Here is a 17,587-nt window from a genome sequence, read left to right as displayed (position 1 = left end):
GCACACTACTCATTACCCAGGAAACAGATAACCGAAAACCTAAAATCTTAATATGCTATTCCTTGCCTGAATAGCAGATTGGCTGGTGGGTATGTACCAAACTCAGCAGAAGGCTCTGTGTAAGGATACATCCAGTAGATGTGTCTGTAGGAAGAGCTCATTTAGACTCCCCAGTGATCTGTTCCCATTTTTTTTTTGAATACCGCTGGAGAACAGCCCATTCTGGACTTGACAGCCCAGAGTTGAACTACCCAGGTGAATCACCATGGAGAACCTGAGTCATCCCATGTCTGGAGAGAACACAGCACGGTGGCTTTGCAGAGCTTCAGGACTTTCCCCATAAGAAGCAGTAAGCTGCTGCAGCAGAAGCCAACAATAAAAACATTTCAATTTTTAACAGTGAATACAGCTGTTATTCACCTTCCACTTAAGTTGAAAACTGAAAATTGCCACTCTAAACAAACAAAACATATATAAACTCATATATGACACAGTATGACACAGATTCTCAGTGTATTGCAAGCAATTTCTTGAGGCTTAAATATTTCTCTCTCAACAGCTAATTGTGGATGTGCTCAGCCTCTTAATTGATGCTGAAGTTCAGAGAGGGGGGGGGAAAAAAAAGACAATCCCTGTATATTTCTCTCAACTGTGAAAATATCAAATCCATCAGGGATTTACCTGAAATTTCATCTCTATTCTGTTGTTTGAGCAACTTCATTCTACACTTTCTTTTTTGACAGGAAGTAGCGTAGCAATTCCCTTATCCCCGCATATATTTTAATGACTCGGTGCTTGCTTTATTTTTATAAGAGATCAATATTCTGTTTCATGTCTATGCATATTTACCTCTCATTCTTTTTCCATATATAGTTATGAGAGTTCTTTTATTTTACAGAGTACAGTTAAAATGTATTTTAGTGTTTAAAACCATTAACATTATGTATTGTATATGTACACACAGGGATACAGCAGTTGCTACTAACTACAAAAGCAGCTGCCCATGACATGTTATCATAATAAAGCAAAATGTCAAGTGCTGTTGTTGCTAGTTTATAGAATTAGGTGAAAATGAAGAGCCCCTTTTGGTTTTGTTGAGCACGCAGAACCTGCTTCTGTGGACTGCTTTACTTAATGTCTGTCTTGCAGTAAGAGCTGCTCCTTGGGTGTAGTTGTTAGGGCTCTTGAAAAGGTTTATCCTGGCCAGATCTTCATTTCACGCAAGCATGCTTTAGCTGCCTTACTGCTGTGACACAACAATGTTCTGTGAGACAATTAACATTTATTGAAGTGTTCTTGTTGCATCAGGTGTGCCACTGATTTCTTAAAATTTATTCATGAGTTAAGATGCCCATGATGAGATTCACCACCTACGCACAGGCACCAGATGTGCCTCACAGTGTCCCACCTGGCCCCCAGATGTTGCTCCAGACAGAGGCAGGTGGCTTTGGCCACAGTTCTGTATCATACCTGCCGGCTCTGTGGTCCCCTCGGGCACCCCGTGGCATCTCCAGCGGTGGCAGGTGCATGTGTTTTGGCAGCTGAAATCCTGCCCCTGGAGAGTGATCCAGTTCCAGATTGTGACACCTGAGCATGGGTGTCTGTGTTTGAGTTGGGTTTTCCCAGATGCTGAACTGGGCAGTGCAGTCTGGAGGGTCAAGACAGAAAGCCATCGGTTCCCTGGGGGCATCTGTGGGCCTTAATGGCCCTGACCAGCCCCATCTGGGACCCCTAACCCTACACATGGGCCTAAGAGTCCGATTTTAGCTCAGCCCTGGGCACGCAGTCCCTCCCTAAGCCATGTCGTAGGCTGGTCCCCGTGCCTGTGGGACCTGTGCTTCAGCTGCATCTCCTGCTGTTCCCATCTGGATCTCCCAGACAGATCCTGGACCTGGTTCAAACCCTTGCTAGGTCGGGGCAGGGGGGGGGTGTCAGTGAAGCCTCATACCAGCCCCTGACTCTGTCTGCCTGGCACAGACCCTGCAGGTCGGCACCCATCAATGAGGGCATGGCCTGCACTGGGGTCACTTGTGGCTCCTGGCACAGCCCCACCAACTGAGTTGAGCAGCTGTTGTGAAGGGGGTTGTGAGTCACTTGTCTAAATGTTGGCATCTGTTGCCACTTGTGAGACCCTTGTGTGTCCTCTGTGTCCTCCTTGGCTTACAAATGCTGTTCAACAAAGCTGGCAGGTCCCTTAGGACCACTTGTGTTTGCCAGTTGTGGATGTATCATCAGCTATGTTGCATGAATGGTTTTGACTGTAGGATTTTCTTAATTGCCCTCCTGACTCCACAGGCTGCACTGAAGAGACCTACATTGGCTCTAAGATGAGGAGCGGCACCCAATTTATGTAGACAGTGATAGGTATCTTAATCTGGAGTTGAACAAAGAACATGATAATGGTGGCGAGCATCAATATGCATTATAATCACATGAAATTCAATCTGTGTTCTGCAACACCTTCTTTGGGAATTATTAGGTATCCCATATATCTTTTTGATCATCTTTAAACCTACCTTATGTCTTCCCCTTAGACCCCCCTCATTTTACTCATCTTGTGCATCAGCCTGAGATGAAGAAAAGGATCCAGGCAGTAAACAAAAAGTGTGAGCTTTAAAACTACTCTGGATGGGAGACACTATTTCTCCTTAGCTGATACTCAGGTTTCCTTGGTTGTTTGTGGAATCTCATACTAAACTGCAGGGGATTCTTGATCCCTGTTAAGCTGCAACACGTTACTGGTTCGATACAGCTCTGTCCATCGGAGACTCCTTTGCTAAACAAAGGTGATGCCACATGGTGTCCCTGATAGATCCCCCAAAGTAAACCGGACACAGGAAAACACAGTTTAGGCTAGTGGGAGGGAGTTTTTTTCTGCGAGCCAAGAAGTGTTTGCATTTGGGGGGACTGCATCTGACAGGCATCTTTTCAGGGACAGTGCCAAAATGTACTTCAGATGCTGCATGACCACTGAATGACAAGCAATACAATGTGCAAAGTATCTTCGGGGCTATGGGTGAGATTTCTCTGCTGATTACCATTTCATCCCGAAATGTATGTTTAATAACCATCTCATGTCTGAGGGGCCATTTTTCCCAAGACAAGAAGAAACATAGTGTACCATTAAATCTCATCTCAACCTCATTAATTTCCAGTCAGGCAGGATACCCAGGAAGTTGAGGCCCTCTGTTTTATGCTACAAAATTATCTCTGCAGGGACAGCCCAGATCCATTCCAACTAATTCCTCACTTCAAAGGAGAAAGCTGCTGATCCAATGTTTTGCTTTTTTGATTCTGCCTATTGATTGCTCCAAATCTAACGTCTAAACCACTGTCACACTGGGCTTGTTTTGATTGCTCTTTGGATATAAACTATTATGCTTCTGCAGCTTTAGTAACTGTGCTAATTGTTTTTGCCCAGGCAGTGCAGTTGAATGATCAAGTTATTTCTGGCTATTTTTAAAACAGACTGGTATACATTTCTTCAGGAGCCCTTTGGGATAACTGACCCTGGAGATAGTTGACATAGCCCAGATCTGGGATTTGCCACATGGATTAAACGTGATGCAGTTCACAACAAACAGTTCTGGACAGTTTTCTACCAAACCTGTTAATACACAGTTTATATATGTTAGTTAAGAAAATAATTACGGATATGCAGTTATAGGCATAAACAGAGGCCAAGTACATGTTCATGAAGTCTAGCTTGTCATTTAGTATGTATAGATTACTTTTATCCATAGATTTGTAGACTCTGCATTTACTGTTCTTGTACACACCAAACTTTCATTAGAACCATTAGTCTGGGCCCTGCTTTGAGGCCACGAGTATGCTTGTAGGATGATGTAATAGGTATGAAAGTAGGATCCTAGCTTGGAGAAGGAGAGGTTTAGTTGTGAGGCAAGAAGGTTGGAATTTCATTTAAGGAGGGTGCCAGGTATTTTCTGTTCAGTCCTTGTGTGAAACAGAGACCCTTGGCTCAGTAAAGGGGTTAATTCATTAAGCATCACTGCAGGCACAGAGATTTCTCACCTGGCTACTGCAAGTCACCACTAACGTGGTGCTATTTCCTTGATGTCTTAGCAGTGGAATGACAAAGTTCCAGTATTAGACTTAGAGCTGCATTAATAATGATTTGGTTTGCATTTCTGTGGGGCAGGTTATTAATTAACCTATGCTCCAGGTTCAGCATTGACAGTGCTCTTGACTCTCACTAAAGTGGAGGGATTTATTTGTTTTTGCTATCAAGCACATGCTGTGCTGGCCTTTCCTGTAAAGATGTATTGTGTTTACATCCTGTATGTGACATAATAGAAAAATCAAACTCTTCTGTTCTGCCTGGAAAGCTCTGAATAAATGATGCCTGGCAAATAGGTCATCCAATTCCAGCTTCTGTGGAGGCAAGGTGGCCTTTAATTTCTGAGTGGAAGCAACGCTTTTCTTAAAGCCTCAAGAAGCAAAAATTGGTAAGACACAAACCATGTTTTCTATGGTTTTAGTCATTAAGTTTTTGCAGGTCTTGTCAGTCTTACAGCCAACCATGTTGTGCCTCTCTGTCTTAATTCCAGTGCTAAGCTATGCTTAAATACTATTATTTGAAAAGAAAACCAAAACTAAAACCACACAAGAATCAGCAGTACTGAAAAGGCTTAATGCCTCTGGCTGTAGATGACAAGACCCTGAAACACTGAGCCTCCTTATCTGGGTGCACAAATCTTTACCAGCTGCAGAATACTGACCATGTATTAAGACCAGTGAGTAGGAAAGGGGATCTGACAGTGACACTGACTGTGTGCTACTGTGTTCAGAGCAACAAGTTATTGTTTGGGACATCACTGTGGAGAGCTGTGTCAATTTTCCTAATGAGGGATGTTGTTTTGGGTTGTTAGCATGCCTCCCTCACTCTTATGTGCAGTTTAACAGGCTTGCATGACAGATTTCTGATAATTGGTATGTTGAATTTGACCAAGTGAGCTCAGAGCACTGATTTCTGGTGCTGGAGGCTGGTGAGAACATGCCTGCTGTTATCAAACAACCTGGTTGTGAGAAGTTTGCCATTAAGTATGCTATTGAGAATTCTCTCTGGAGTTTTCCTGCATATTATGAAACTCTGACTCATTTTGATGTCTCATGTAGAACAAATAAAAGAAATTATGAAATGATAAAGGAAACATCAGTGCTCTCTTGGGAAATCTCTTTTCATAGGAGCACAACATCTGCAAAATGACACCTACTTTTCATTCTCCTTTAGTAAGCTGCATCTCAATTAACAAAATTGATGGCCTTAATGAAGATACTTGGATCAGTGGTTTCAGATCCACCAGATGCTTTCATCTGATAGACCAGAAAGGAGAAAGAGTGTATCAGTAAACATCGGAAAGGGGCAATATTAAATATGTGGCAATCTTTAACACAGTGGGTTTTGGAACCTGTATGTCATAGTTTGCAAGATGTGAGGAGCCAACAATGCAGCATTTTCATCATCCTGTGAATGTTAATTAGTGTAGCTTTACTAATAGTGAGTTTACTGTAGTGAAATGTGTAGACCAGAGTCACGTTTTGCAGAATTCACGGGGCTGAGGATTTTTTATGCAAGTTTTTATTTCTATTTTATTGAAAGGTCTAATTCTGTTGCCATTGAAACTGAGAGATTCTCTCTCATATTCAGTGGGAGCTGGCCCTTGACTATGGATACTTTAATGTCACGTGTCATCATTCATCTGCTAATGAGGGAAAATTCGTATGGCTCTATGCTGTTTATATATTTCAGTGGTTTTTGACCTGTTAATAATGAGGGAGATGCTTGTTAAAATTATTCTTTTGAATGAATTTCCAGAATTCATAACAGTACATGTGACAAAATATTTGCATCATATTTTACTGCTTTGACTTTTTCTTATACATTTTCCTGAGCAGCAGTTGTTGACGATGCACAACGCTAACCAACCACAGCAGATCTCATAGTGGTTTAGGGTACCAGTCATAAAACTACACAGCAGTACAGCTACGAACATGGTGTTTGAGCACTGTGTGTCCCAGACATGCCATTTGTGGTGTGCTGGTTAGTCCTAGTGACAAAATGGCATGTGTGTGAGTAAATATAAACCTTTTTCTGGACATGAGGACAGCTAACAGGGTTCTGAGCCTTCCAGCTGTGGTTTGTTGCTCCTGAAACATCAGAAATTCTTTAATAACTAAAAAATGTTGTTATATGGGCATCTGTTCAGCTGGACCATGATGAAGAATCAAGTTGCTCCATCTACTTCTCATTTTCACCACAAGCGCTCAGGCCAAAGAAGATATAAACTGGAGAGATAATTTCTTTACCTTCATGTGACTTCCCAGAGTACCAGGGATCCTCCCAGAAGGAGACTGCCGTGCATAAAAGGGGAGCTGCCCTCCTCTTTCTGCCCCATGTTTACAGATACTGCTCATCAGATCCAAGAGCGAGTAATTCTGCCCCTGGGTTCAATCTCCTTTCCTCTGTGGCAGCGTTGTTCACTTAATGCCTTGCTCTGTGGAAAGCAGATAACTTCTGTCATCTCTCTGCCTCCCATTCTAGCACAGAAACAAGTAGAAAAATGTCACCTTCTGAAGTGTGTTAGGATGTTACCATGTTATGTAGGATGATAAAATGTGTTGTTATGATGTGTTAGGGTAGTACTTTTTACTAAACAGTATTAAGTTGTACACGTATATGTTTTCTTAAGGGACCCAACATCAAGCTACCACTACTTTCAGAACTTTCTATTGTGTTGTAAGTAATCAAGCCTGAGGTTTAATCCGCTAATTACTCAGCCTGTGCCTGTCTGGCCCCTGCTTTGATAAGAAGCTTTGATCCCAAAGGAAAGGAAGGCTTTGCCTCTCCTTGGAGCATCGAATACGGTTCCAAATCAGAGACAGACTGGTGGGCTGGGTGTTCCTGCGCTCTTGCTGTTACTCAGCAGCTTCTCAGATATCACCCTGGTGGGTTTATTCCTGTGCTCAGAATTTAGTTGATTAATGGATTTAGGTTCAAAAAGGAGTTTCCCTTCAGATCAAATCAGTGTAGAAGCAACCTTCTGTTCACTGAATCTGTAAAGTGAATTCAGTCTGCTTTCTAAGCCCACTTAGGCATTTTTACTTTTAAAATTCTTTAATATTTCCAGAACCTTAAATCAGTTGCTCTCTTCTTACAGTGCATTGCAATTTGGGGGGGGGTTGATCCAGTTCTAAAGGCCTTCAGTTCCCTGCAGAGAGCTGGGAGAGGCAAGTGAGTTTGGATGTAATGTGCATTGCAATGTGTGTACTGGTGAGGAAAGTGAGTATATTTTGAGAACCACTATTTGGATTTAGTGTGGCTGCAGGTAGATGGATTCTAAGCCCCAGATGGTCCCTTTCAACCTGAATTTCTCATAATCCCCTGTGTCTGAATCCTCTGAGTATCACTATCACTGATGGTAAATCCTTTACTGACATCTGAAGTTCCTTTGACTTAAGTGGAGTTATAACAGCTTATACTAGTTGAGACTCTGTCTTCTAAAGTATTCACACATGCACCCTTTTAGGTTCTGGCTTTCACATGAAAAATATGAGAGAAACTCCAAAGCAGTCAGTTATATTTTGCAGCAGATTTTTCCATATGGTGTAGCTGTATGTGAGAAAATGTGACTGCAGGCTGATATTCCTGTAGTTTCCAACTGCTTAAATAAATAATTTGAAAGATATTAGGAACTGATAAATGTGGAGTGTTTCTAAAATCTTCAGGCTATTGAAGGTGTCCTGGACAACAGCTTCTTAGCAATAAAGTATGTGTTATAGCGTAGCACAGATTTTATTGCAAATCCTAGGGGCTGTGAAGTCCAACATGTGGTATAGTGGGAGATAAAGTAAAGCAACCCATTTTGTTTTGTCTATTCTGAGTTTTTCAAAGGCTGTTGGTATAAGATAAATAAAGATCACTTAGATGTGTTTGCCAAAGAAACAGTTGAGATTTCACAGCAGACTGCAAGATGCAGTAGCCAAGCTAAACAAAATAACTAATGCTATTGGGTTTTAGTAGATATTTGCTCACAAAATATTAAAATGTTAAAATGCTTGGAAAACTATTTGCAAAAGTAGTAAGCCATTTATGTAAGGGCATGGATTTTCTGCAAGTTTAGACTGGCCTCATGTGAGTGGTTTCCAGTGGAGGTACACCATTCTTCATTATACTTCTTTGTGTTTCAGTTTAGGACATCAGCCACGCTGACTTTAACTGGACTTCGGCCATAAAATATACCTGTCTTTCTTTGGCTGGAGTTCTTCCCTGTGCAGATGACTGATAAAATACACCCAGAAATTTTAGCCTAGGGAGTACAGTATACATAGCATTTCGGCCAGGCCACCTTTTCTGTATGGACTTGCGCTTGTAACATGTGACATTTTTTGTCAGATAGCTGCTGAAATTACTTTTTGTAGTTGTTTGACATACTCTATGCATGTTTTAAGGCATAAAATATAACTGAAATGTGTTTTCAATAATATAACTGAAATGTGTTTTCAATAACAAAACTGAAATGTAATTTCAATAACATAACTGAAATGTGTTTTCACTTCCTTGCTTTTCTTTGTTTTTAATTTTTCAGGCAGAGGGTTCCAGGCTCCAGAGAGAACTGAGAGGCTACTTAGCAGCCATCAAAGGTGATTTTTAAGTTTTGCGTCATGTTTTCATAAAGCAAACTTTCTAACAAAGCTGAAACAAATAAGCTTGTTTAAGGTGTGCAAAGACAAATATGAGTAATACTGCTTTTGTCATTAGTAGTCCACATTTCTGCTATGGATGTGGCAGAGGCTCTTTAGCCTGTTGCTAGGGATTCTGCACCTTCAATGTCAACTCTTGTGTGTACAGTCTTGCATGCACAGCTCATCCGTGGCTGTCTTTGTATGCACGACTGCTCCCCATCTTCTCACGTTGCATGCATTTTGAGCACCCACAACATTTACGCATCTTGTTACGTGTCTTTGCAAATGTTAGAATATGGAATACCCCATGCAAGGCAAGGGATTGCTTGACCTCCACAACTGTAGCATTTCTGGGTATTACTAGTTGGGTGATGATCTCCCTCCAAAACCACGCTCCCTGAAATTATGTGTTTTCTTATGTATTTGACTGCTTAATCCATTTTTTTTTAAAGTTTAAAAATCAAATGTGATCTTTTTTGATACTATATTGAAAATCCAAGTATCAGAATCTCATTGGTCAGTGCTTAAATATCAGAGACAAAGTAAATAGCTATGTAAAACCAACTGGACATTTGTAAATCCAGAACACTCAGTTTAGCACCATATGCAGACTGTTCTCTTTGTCATGCCACTTCTATTTGGAGGAGTTGGAGGCCAGGTGCTAAAGGGAAGAGAATAAGAGCTGGTGACTGATAGACAGTAATGGCATCTTGAGATAAAAATATACATATATATATATATTTCTGTGTGATAAATATATACGTGTGTGTATATATTTTTAACCTGGCTTCAGTCCAGTAGGGAAAACATTACAAACAAGTATTACCATCCCTAGAAAATTCCTGTGTCATAATGATGCTTCAGCAGCTGTTGACGGGCAGGGAAGAAAGCTCTTTTTAATGGGAATTGTAAAATGGGGAGCAAAGCAGTAGCTTAATGTCTTTGACCATCTATTGTTTGCTAGCTGGGCTGGGCAAGGAAAATCCTGTACCAGACAAAAGATATTTTGCCTTGTAGGGATTTGTACAATGTCTTTGGTTCTTAGAGAAAATTCCAGATTAGTCATTTTTGGGGACCCATTGGATGCTGATTTTACTTTCTTATCTTGCCACAGATCCCTTCCCCACACCCATTATCAGATGGGTAATCAGAAGCAGCGTGATGAGGCTGTTTGTTGGCCAGATGGCTTTTCTGTCACGTAGGCTGACTGTTTACATGCTGCTTTGATTTCCGAGTTGGTGACAACAATCCTCCTCTCCATGATTCATTTTCTTTCTCTCCTTCCCATCTTTTCCTAGTACTTTGTGCATTGGTGTTCTTTTTGCTGGTTTACTGTCTATTGGGATACTCTTTGCACCAAGTTTTGTTTTTAACTCGGTGTGAGATTTTTCATTGTGCAAGTTTTGTCTTTTTAGCCATGCTTTTCAGTTCACCATCCTTCTCTCGTTTCAGCCTGCAAGTCCATATTTGAAAATAATTTGGACTGACTTTCTTACTGAGAATGAAAGTGTTTGCTGACATCTCATTATCTTCATGTCTTAGAAAAGACCCAGTCATAAGCAGCTTGCAGAAGCCTTAAAAATGTTATTCTCCAAAGCCAACAAGCCACCAGTGGGCATCCTTGGCACGCATGTTGGCATGCCTTCATGCTGTGGACTGAGAGGAGAGCCTGAGACAGTCCATAATACACAGCTGTGGCTGAGGCTTCCCCAAAGCTGACTAGCTCAGTAGTGGCAAAGACCTTTCCAGATTTTGAATGGCAAAAGCAGATCCAGCAACTGCTACAGTCTCTTTGTTGCTATTGTTTGAAGGACTGCCATCATTAAAAGATTTTGGGGTGGCTATGCACAAAAGCATGGGAACCCTGATATTTGGGCACTGGATTCTACACCTAGGACATCTGAGCCTTGGAGGCACCCTGTCATCAGGGGCTTACTTTGCAGGAAAAAAGGTTGATCGTATCACTGGAAAATAACACATTTAACATCCTTGTACTCTTAAGGTGTGAGGAAAGCAGTTCATTTTAATGGGTTTCAAGAACTGATAAGATAGCTAACTTTAACTCAAAGCGTTTTGTGAAGCTGGTATGTTGTGAACTCCAGTAATAGGTTTCATTTTACTGCATGCCTTTTGAGTGACTGGATATTGGAAGTTGGAAGTACAAGATCCAGGCACAATTTAAGCAAGGAATAGTCAATTGAGCCTTCCAATGATGCTCTATCCCTTCATTTTAATGTGCTTGACAGCTTGAGGCTTAGTATCACACATTCTTAGAAGAATTCTTGCTGTATTCTGACTCCTCTCACTCAGAGGCGCTTCTTAGTCTTAGATGGATCTTGATCTTTACTGCTGGCTACTCAAGGACTCGGAGGAGCAGTGTCATAAAGCTGTTGAACTTGTGAATGGCTTTTATGTGCTGTTTTATTTCACATGCACGATAGTTTAACGTCTGCTATGTATCAGTGGTGGTTGTACTGACAAGACTGTGTACTGTCCCCCATAGCTATAGTCATCTCATGCGTCAGTCTTCTGTCTTTTCCAGTCTCCTTGGCAATGTGTATCTGGGTTCTCTACCTCATTATTTTATTTTTTTTTTTTTTAAGCTTTAGAGAGCTGTAAGTGACTTAAACGGTTTTATGGGCCAATTGTTAAAGAAACCCTAAATCAACCTCCCATTCTCTACCCTGAGCTCTTTGCAACTACCAGTGCAGATGAGGAGATACAAACCTGGGTGTGCAAGCAGGTGGCAAAGTGGCAGAGGTAAAAAGGAATCCTGCATCATGAAAAAGAAGCACCATACTTTTCAGGTGGCTTAATGTAGTGAGAAATACTAGCCAGTCTACAGGAAGGGAAGGGGGAGATTTTGGAGATCTGTAAGCAACTTTGCTGTCTAGTTGTCAGTTTGTGGCTGGCAGAACTGCATATACCCTCCAGACACACAAATATTAAAATCAATCATGTAATTTCTTAGAAGCAATAAAACTATTCATCATCTTTCTGTAGAATTTCATAATGAATTATGAAATCATTAAATTGTTCCAGTGGAAATACTGATGGGTAGCTAGCAATAACAGAACCAATCATTATGGTGGGATAAGCCATTTCCCTGAAGAACCTCACATGAAGCTCTCTTCCCCACTCAAATAATTAAATATTAAAATCCAGACCGAGGTGCCCCACTCCATTAGGAAAACAGAATTTTCTCCATGATTCAGCCTAGATTTCCCTGCTGGGGAATGGGGAAGCCCCACAGTATATAGGTCCTACAGCCAACATGGAGTCCCAGCCCAATCTCAATCTCCATGGGAGCTTGGGTACATTGGAATTGTGATGGCAAAGAGTCACCTACCCTCTGCTGTCTCTAGGATGCTTAATGGGAGTGTCTCTGCACCACCACCTCCAGGGTCCCTACCATGTGGGGGGCCTCTGGGAGTCCTTTGGGTTTCCAGGTACTGGGGCTCTGTCCTGTAGAAGGAGGGATGATTTCATCCAGGGGCCTCAGACTTCAGTAACTGGATTATTTAGTATCATTTTTCCTAAGCGATTAAATTATTTTGTCATTTGTAGTTATTAAGTGACCCAGTTACCAAGAAGAAATGATACTAAATGAAACAATTGGTATTAAATGTAAATTTCTAACTGTTCATCAGCAGTAAAAATTCTTTTCATATTTCTTAGTACTTTAATGACTTGCTTCAAACAACTTATCTTTCTCAGTGATAGCAGTTAAAAACAGCAGAGTGTGGCTGAAATGTTAATCCTCTTTAGTGCTGATGAATGCATAAAAGATATCAGTGCATAAGAAATAATCCTATTTGAAAACCAGCCAAATAAAAAAAAACATTGGACTTTTTAAGTTTATGCCCACAGGCATGAAAAAGAATGGGAAGCCACCGAATTGATATTTGCCTGTGTACTTATTTGGGGTGTTGCAGTAAACTTATTGTGAATGCAGTAGTAGGGGAGTAGGACAGGTGGTTTTGGCCAGTGGAAATTTCAGACTGAAGCCCCTGACTGAAGCAGCTGAGTGCTGTAATGCCCACTTGCCTCACACTGCGGCAGGATTTGACTGATATTTTTTACAGGAATGTGGTAGAATGGAGGATTACCAGATCCTCAGGCCCAAAAAAAAAAGTGCAAAAGTTGGTGCAACTTTGATATGACTCAAGCATGGGATATGAAGACTCTTTTGCTTACTCTCTTCAGCAGATACATGCCCGAGCGCTATAGTACTTCAGAAGGTCTGTGCAGGAGCAGGTCCTCTACCCAGGCCTGGTCTGTGATGGAGCTGAGAGCAAGCGGCAGGAGGGATTAGCGGGCGGCTGTGTTGCCTGCCTGCCGCAGAGGCGTGCGTGGCAGGGCCAGCACGCAGCACGCCTGGGGGCAGAACTTCAGGGATCAGAAAGGATCAAGCACCAGCAGGGATGCGCAAACCTTCCTGGTCCGGGCGTTCGTCCCAAGTGGACAGGAGCAGCCTTCTTAAGCACGTGCTGCTTTTGCCTTACCTCTTGAGCTGATTGATTTTCAGCGGCATTAAAGATTTTAAATGAGTCCTGACTGGAAAAATATGTGAAGATTATCTGTATGTTACTGTCATTTGGCATATTCTAGGAAAAAAAAAGCCCCTTTATTTAGGAACCCTTTCTTAGCTGGTGGTGCATCATCCTTAGCATTAACCACGAAGGAGAAAAGGAAAAAATGCATCTTAAGTTCTTGTGCTGCACCAGTTCTCTGAGCTGAGCTCTATCATTAAAAAGCATCCCCAAGACAATCCCTGAAGAGATCAAATATTCTGTTTTGGCTCAGCACCTTTTGATTTATGGGTGAAAGTGTATATCCTGTGAACACCAGGGTTTCCTCTCTACTTGTTCTCCCCCTTTCTCATGACATTCTCTCCCTTGAACCCAACGTCTGAGGACAGCCATCTACTTTCAGCTTTTTAATATTTTTTTTCCTATCCTACCCATTCCATAGACCACCATTTTTATATTAGAAAGTGCACATTACTGCATTTACTTTCCTGTTGTATTCGAGTGTGTGTTTTGGAGTTCATGGTGGAATAGCTACTGACTAGGTCAACTCTGCTCTTCTAGACATTCAAGTTTCAAATGAATTCTCTTCTCCTCTTCCACTCCTGAACACTTCTTCATGCAGAAGACAGAAGTATCGATGTTATTCCTAGATTCAGCCACTAAAGAGTTAAATCTGAAGATCACGCCAGAGACATTTTCAAGATAGCACAGATGTGCTGCAATAAACAGACTTTGGCTGGAAAAAAAAATGTGTTTTGTTTTTTTTTTTAAAAAAGTTAATGCTAGGTTTAAAAATTAGCAGTGCTGTTCAGATTTTGCAAAGAAATTGGAATGAAGTTGTCATTTAAAAATTACTGATTCTGAACTGACTCTTAGCATGTTAGGTGAGATCACTTTGGTTTTACTTGATTCAGAACCATATTCAACATCTAATGTATTGGTGCACCGTCAAAATGGAAAGGCAAACCCCAGTGCCTTCACTGAGGGCAGTAATTTATTCACTGAGTCAAAATGGTGTCACATTTTGACAGATTTGGGCTCTTTCTCATAATATCATTGAAGCTACTTTACATTTAAGCCAGCTCCCCTGTGGATTACAGAGTGATAACCATGAATAGTCCCTGTTGTCATTTCACCCATGGTAGCAGGAGCTCCAAAGGTGACTGATGCCGTTTGGCTTCACACACTCCTCTGTAGACACTACCCCGCTGCAGGTATAAATAGACTCTGGGCTCCACATACTTCTAAACCTGCTGGGTGAGCATACAAGATAATCATTCTTCATAAAACCAGGTCCATTACAGCACTCTCCTCAGGTTCAGGCATCTCTTTTCCCTGGACGCTGTCTCAGCTCTTGCCAGCCCTTTGCTTCATTATGAACATACCTTTAGGGTTGCCATCATTACTGTGGGCACAAGAATAACAAGCTCAACCCTCTCACTTTACACATGAAAGCTTTTATTTAGATATCATTGAGGACAAGGAACAGAGAAATCCTGAGATGTGTTCTACCTGTGTTTGACCTCCTCTATTCTGGGGAGCACTTTTATTTAGCGCAGACCTCTTCCAGCTTTTCTCCTAAGTCCATTCTTATAACCAGCAATTCCCGTAAATGTCTGACATTTTAACTGTGCCACCCTGGAAATGCCTCCTCTTCCATGCTGGTGGGCATTGTTATGGACCAGATAGGAAACTGTTCTGCAGGGTGGAAGAGCTGAGGATAACCAAAGGCTAGTTGATTGTCTTTTCAGTGATAGTCTTTCAGTTGGGTATTATGTGTCTTTAGTGGGCAGGACTACCCTCTGATTTGTTATTCATGTTCAGAATGGAAAATGGAATCCCTAGTCTGATAGAAACTTTTTTCTTCCATATAAATATGGGGTAATCCTTCTGTGAGGGACATTTCTCATTAACCTCGGAGAGCTGGGTGAAAATAAAGGTTTATGTATCAGCTCTTGAAAACAGTATTCCAGCATGCCAGAGGGAATAATATAGGAGGTACATGTGGGTCAAAATAGAGATCTTTAGCAACTGTTTCTTGTAGTTAGCAGTTACATGTTCCTCCTTCTGTCTCATTACAGGGATGCAAGATGCCTCAAAGAAGCTTACAGAGTCTCTTCATGAAGTGTACGAGCCAGATTGGTACGGACGAGAAGATGTGAAAATGATTGGAGAGGTAAGATGTGTGGAAAGAGGAAAAAATGTATTTTGGCTGCAAATGGATTAATCTGAGCTGTTGAGGAGAAGTGGACAACTGAACTTTCTCTTAATTCTTCATTGCATGTTAAATCCTGTTTTCTGAGCATAGAAATTACTGGGTTTGTGAAATGCACCTCCTGCTGACCAGATGCCACATTTGCAATGTCTGATTTACAAACTAGCTGACATAAGCTCCCACTGAGGTCAACATCAGCGTGAGCAGAATCGGTCCTGATAGCAACTGATTGACAAGTTTGTACAAGGTATCTTACATTCAGTTTTCCTGTCAGGATTCTCAATTCAATTGAATGCTAAAAATTATCAGATCTGTTTATCCTTGTGTGCTGTGTAACAACTGTTGAGCCAGTGGCACTAAACAGGGTATCGGATGGGACACTCACCTCTCTCTGACAAGAATCTGGCATTTAAGGGCAAATTAGGCTGCGGGCACTATTCATTTTAGCCTTTTTAGCTTCCTCTAGTGAGTAGAGAAGAATAGGCTTTTCTAGAGGATGCTGCAGGAGTTTGACTTGAGGTGGTCTGAATCCCCTGCTTAAACAGCCCTATTTCTGGGGGAAGCCTGTCAGCAGATGTGCTAGTGGTGACAAGAAAGTGCAAACTGTTATCAGTGCAGCTTTTAACCACCTGGCATTCAGTTTGCAGGGCCTCCTGGATAATATAACGAACAAGAAACTGGAAGACAGAACAGTCTTCCCAAACCTGCCTAATGATTTCTTTTCTTCTCGATGGCTACCTTCCTCTGCCATTCTCTACTGCTGAAGGCATGACATGTTTTTGATTTTAAAAGCACCCAACTTCCCAACTGTTTAAGTTAAAATACCATACCATTTAAATTGTTTTAGTTTAAACAGCTGGAAGATCTCCTGCTGAGTCTTGCTGTAGCATCCCATCTTGTATCTGTAGACTATTTGATTTTACACTCGGAAATTTGTACTTGTGTATGAAAGGACCAAATCTGGCTCTTAATCTGTACTAGATATGGGGTTAAACATTAGACAAGTTTCTTAATAAGAGACTCGTGGACAGTATTACACAACCTCTGCTCTTTATTTTTTTCCCTATATAATTACAAATAGAGATTTATGCATCCCTCAGCCTAGAGTAAAAAAGAATGATATATTTGTGCAGTCCAGGATATAAATGATTATCCTAAAAAGGACCCACCTAAATGACCTTATTCAATGTGGTAGGAAAGATGATGGTTTAAAGGATGGCTTCAGCCATGTTTTTGAGCCCATTAGCTTTCAGAGAACCTCCACAATTTTAATTTGTCTGAAATATGTTTCAGCAAGATGCAAAGGCAAATGCACAAGACTGACAGTTGCTTGCTATGATCTAGTGCTGTGCTGCTTTGTAGACCACTGTGATTAAATATTGTGTTAATAAATGAGATATTTCTTTTAAGCATGATTAATAGATTGTAATAATTCATTAGGGGCTCTGTTAGGGTAGGAAATGAATGAACTGAATGATGGCATCACACAGCATTTATAATATGTCTTATAGTAGCTCATGAAAAAAACAAACACTAGGGAATAGATCACCCCCTCTAGCCTCCCTCCCATCAAAGGAGGGAGTTCAGTGATTTTTGAAAAGCACAAAGAAAAGGTGGATCGGGATGTTCAACACAGGCTCGTGACTTGTTCAGCTGAGAACCCAGAACCTCGAGCACCATATCTCTATGTAACAGGATTCGCTTCTGGCAAGGAATCTCACCCTGGTCCCCATGGGGTCTTTGTCACATCAGCCACGATTAACTTTCATAAAAAACAGAAAACTAAAAGGCAAGTCGCTTGGTGACTACTGCAGCGCTGCAGAGGGGACTGGGGAAAAGCACTGTAGCTTCTGGAGGGAGGATTTTGTCTATTTTGCCTGCTGATGTTGTCAGGTTTCATATCTGGCATCCCAGTTCTCTAGCAGTGTGAGGTAGAGTTCTTGTCTGTGCATTGGCCATTTCATCAAATGTATCTTATTGGAAAAAAAATATGGGATGGAAAGACATTTCTTAGGGTCGATCTCCACAGCTTTTATTTTCTAAATGACCAAGCAAAGCTAAGCTTACAAATCCTTGTAATTGATGGGAAGCCCACTTTGTTTTTCCCTTTATTTTATTTATTATTCTCTTTTCAGTG

The 17,587-nt window shown here is 41.3% G+C and overlaps 1 protein-coding gene across 10 annotated transcripts in view; it reads left to right on the top strand.

Moving 5' to 3' along the window:
• The window catches only part of AMPH (amphiphysin), a 121,784-nt gene that overhangs the window by 60,219 nt on the left and 43,978 nt on the right, over positions 1-17,587 (top strand). For all 10 annotated transcript variants that reach the window (XM_042806404.1, XM_042806403.1, XM_042806401.1 and 7 more), the window contains exons 3-4: positions 8,607-8,661; positions 15,317-15,411. In XM_042806404.1, the coding sequence (XP_042662338.1) occupies positions 8,607-8,661; positions 15,317-15,411 (150 nt within the window). The remainder of the gene's footprint in view (positions 1-8,606; positions 8,662-15,316; positions 15,412-17,587) is intronic.

The sequence above is a fragment of the Tyto alba genome, unplaced genomic scaffold, assembly GCF_018691265.1.
Source record: "Tyto alba isolate M040663 unplaced genomic scaffold, T.alba_DEE_v4.0 Super-Scaffold_46, whole genome shotgun sequence".
Taxonomy (NCBI): domain Eukaryota; kingdom Metazoa; phylum Chordata; class Aves; order Strigiformes; family Tytonidae; genus Tyto; species Tyto alba.
Note: the sequence above shows the minus strand (reverse complement) of the source record. Positions and strands in the feature narration are given on the sequence as shown.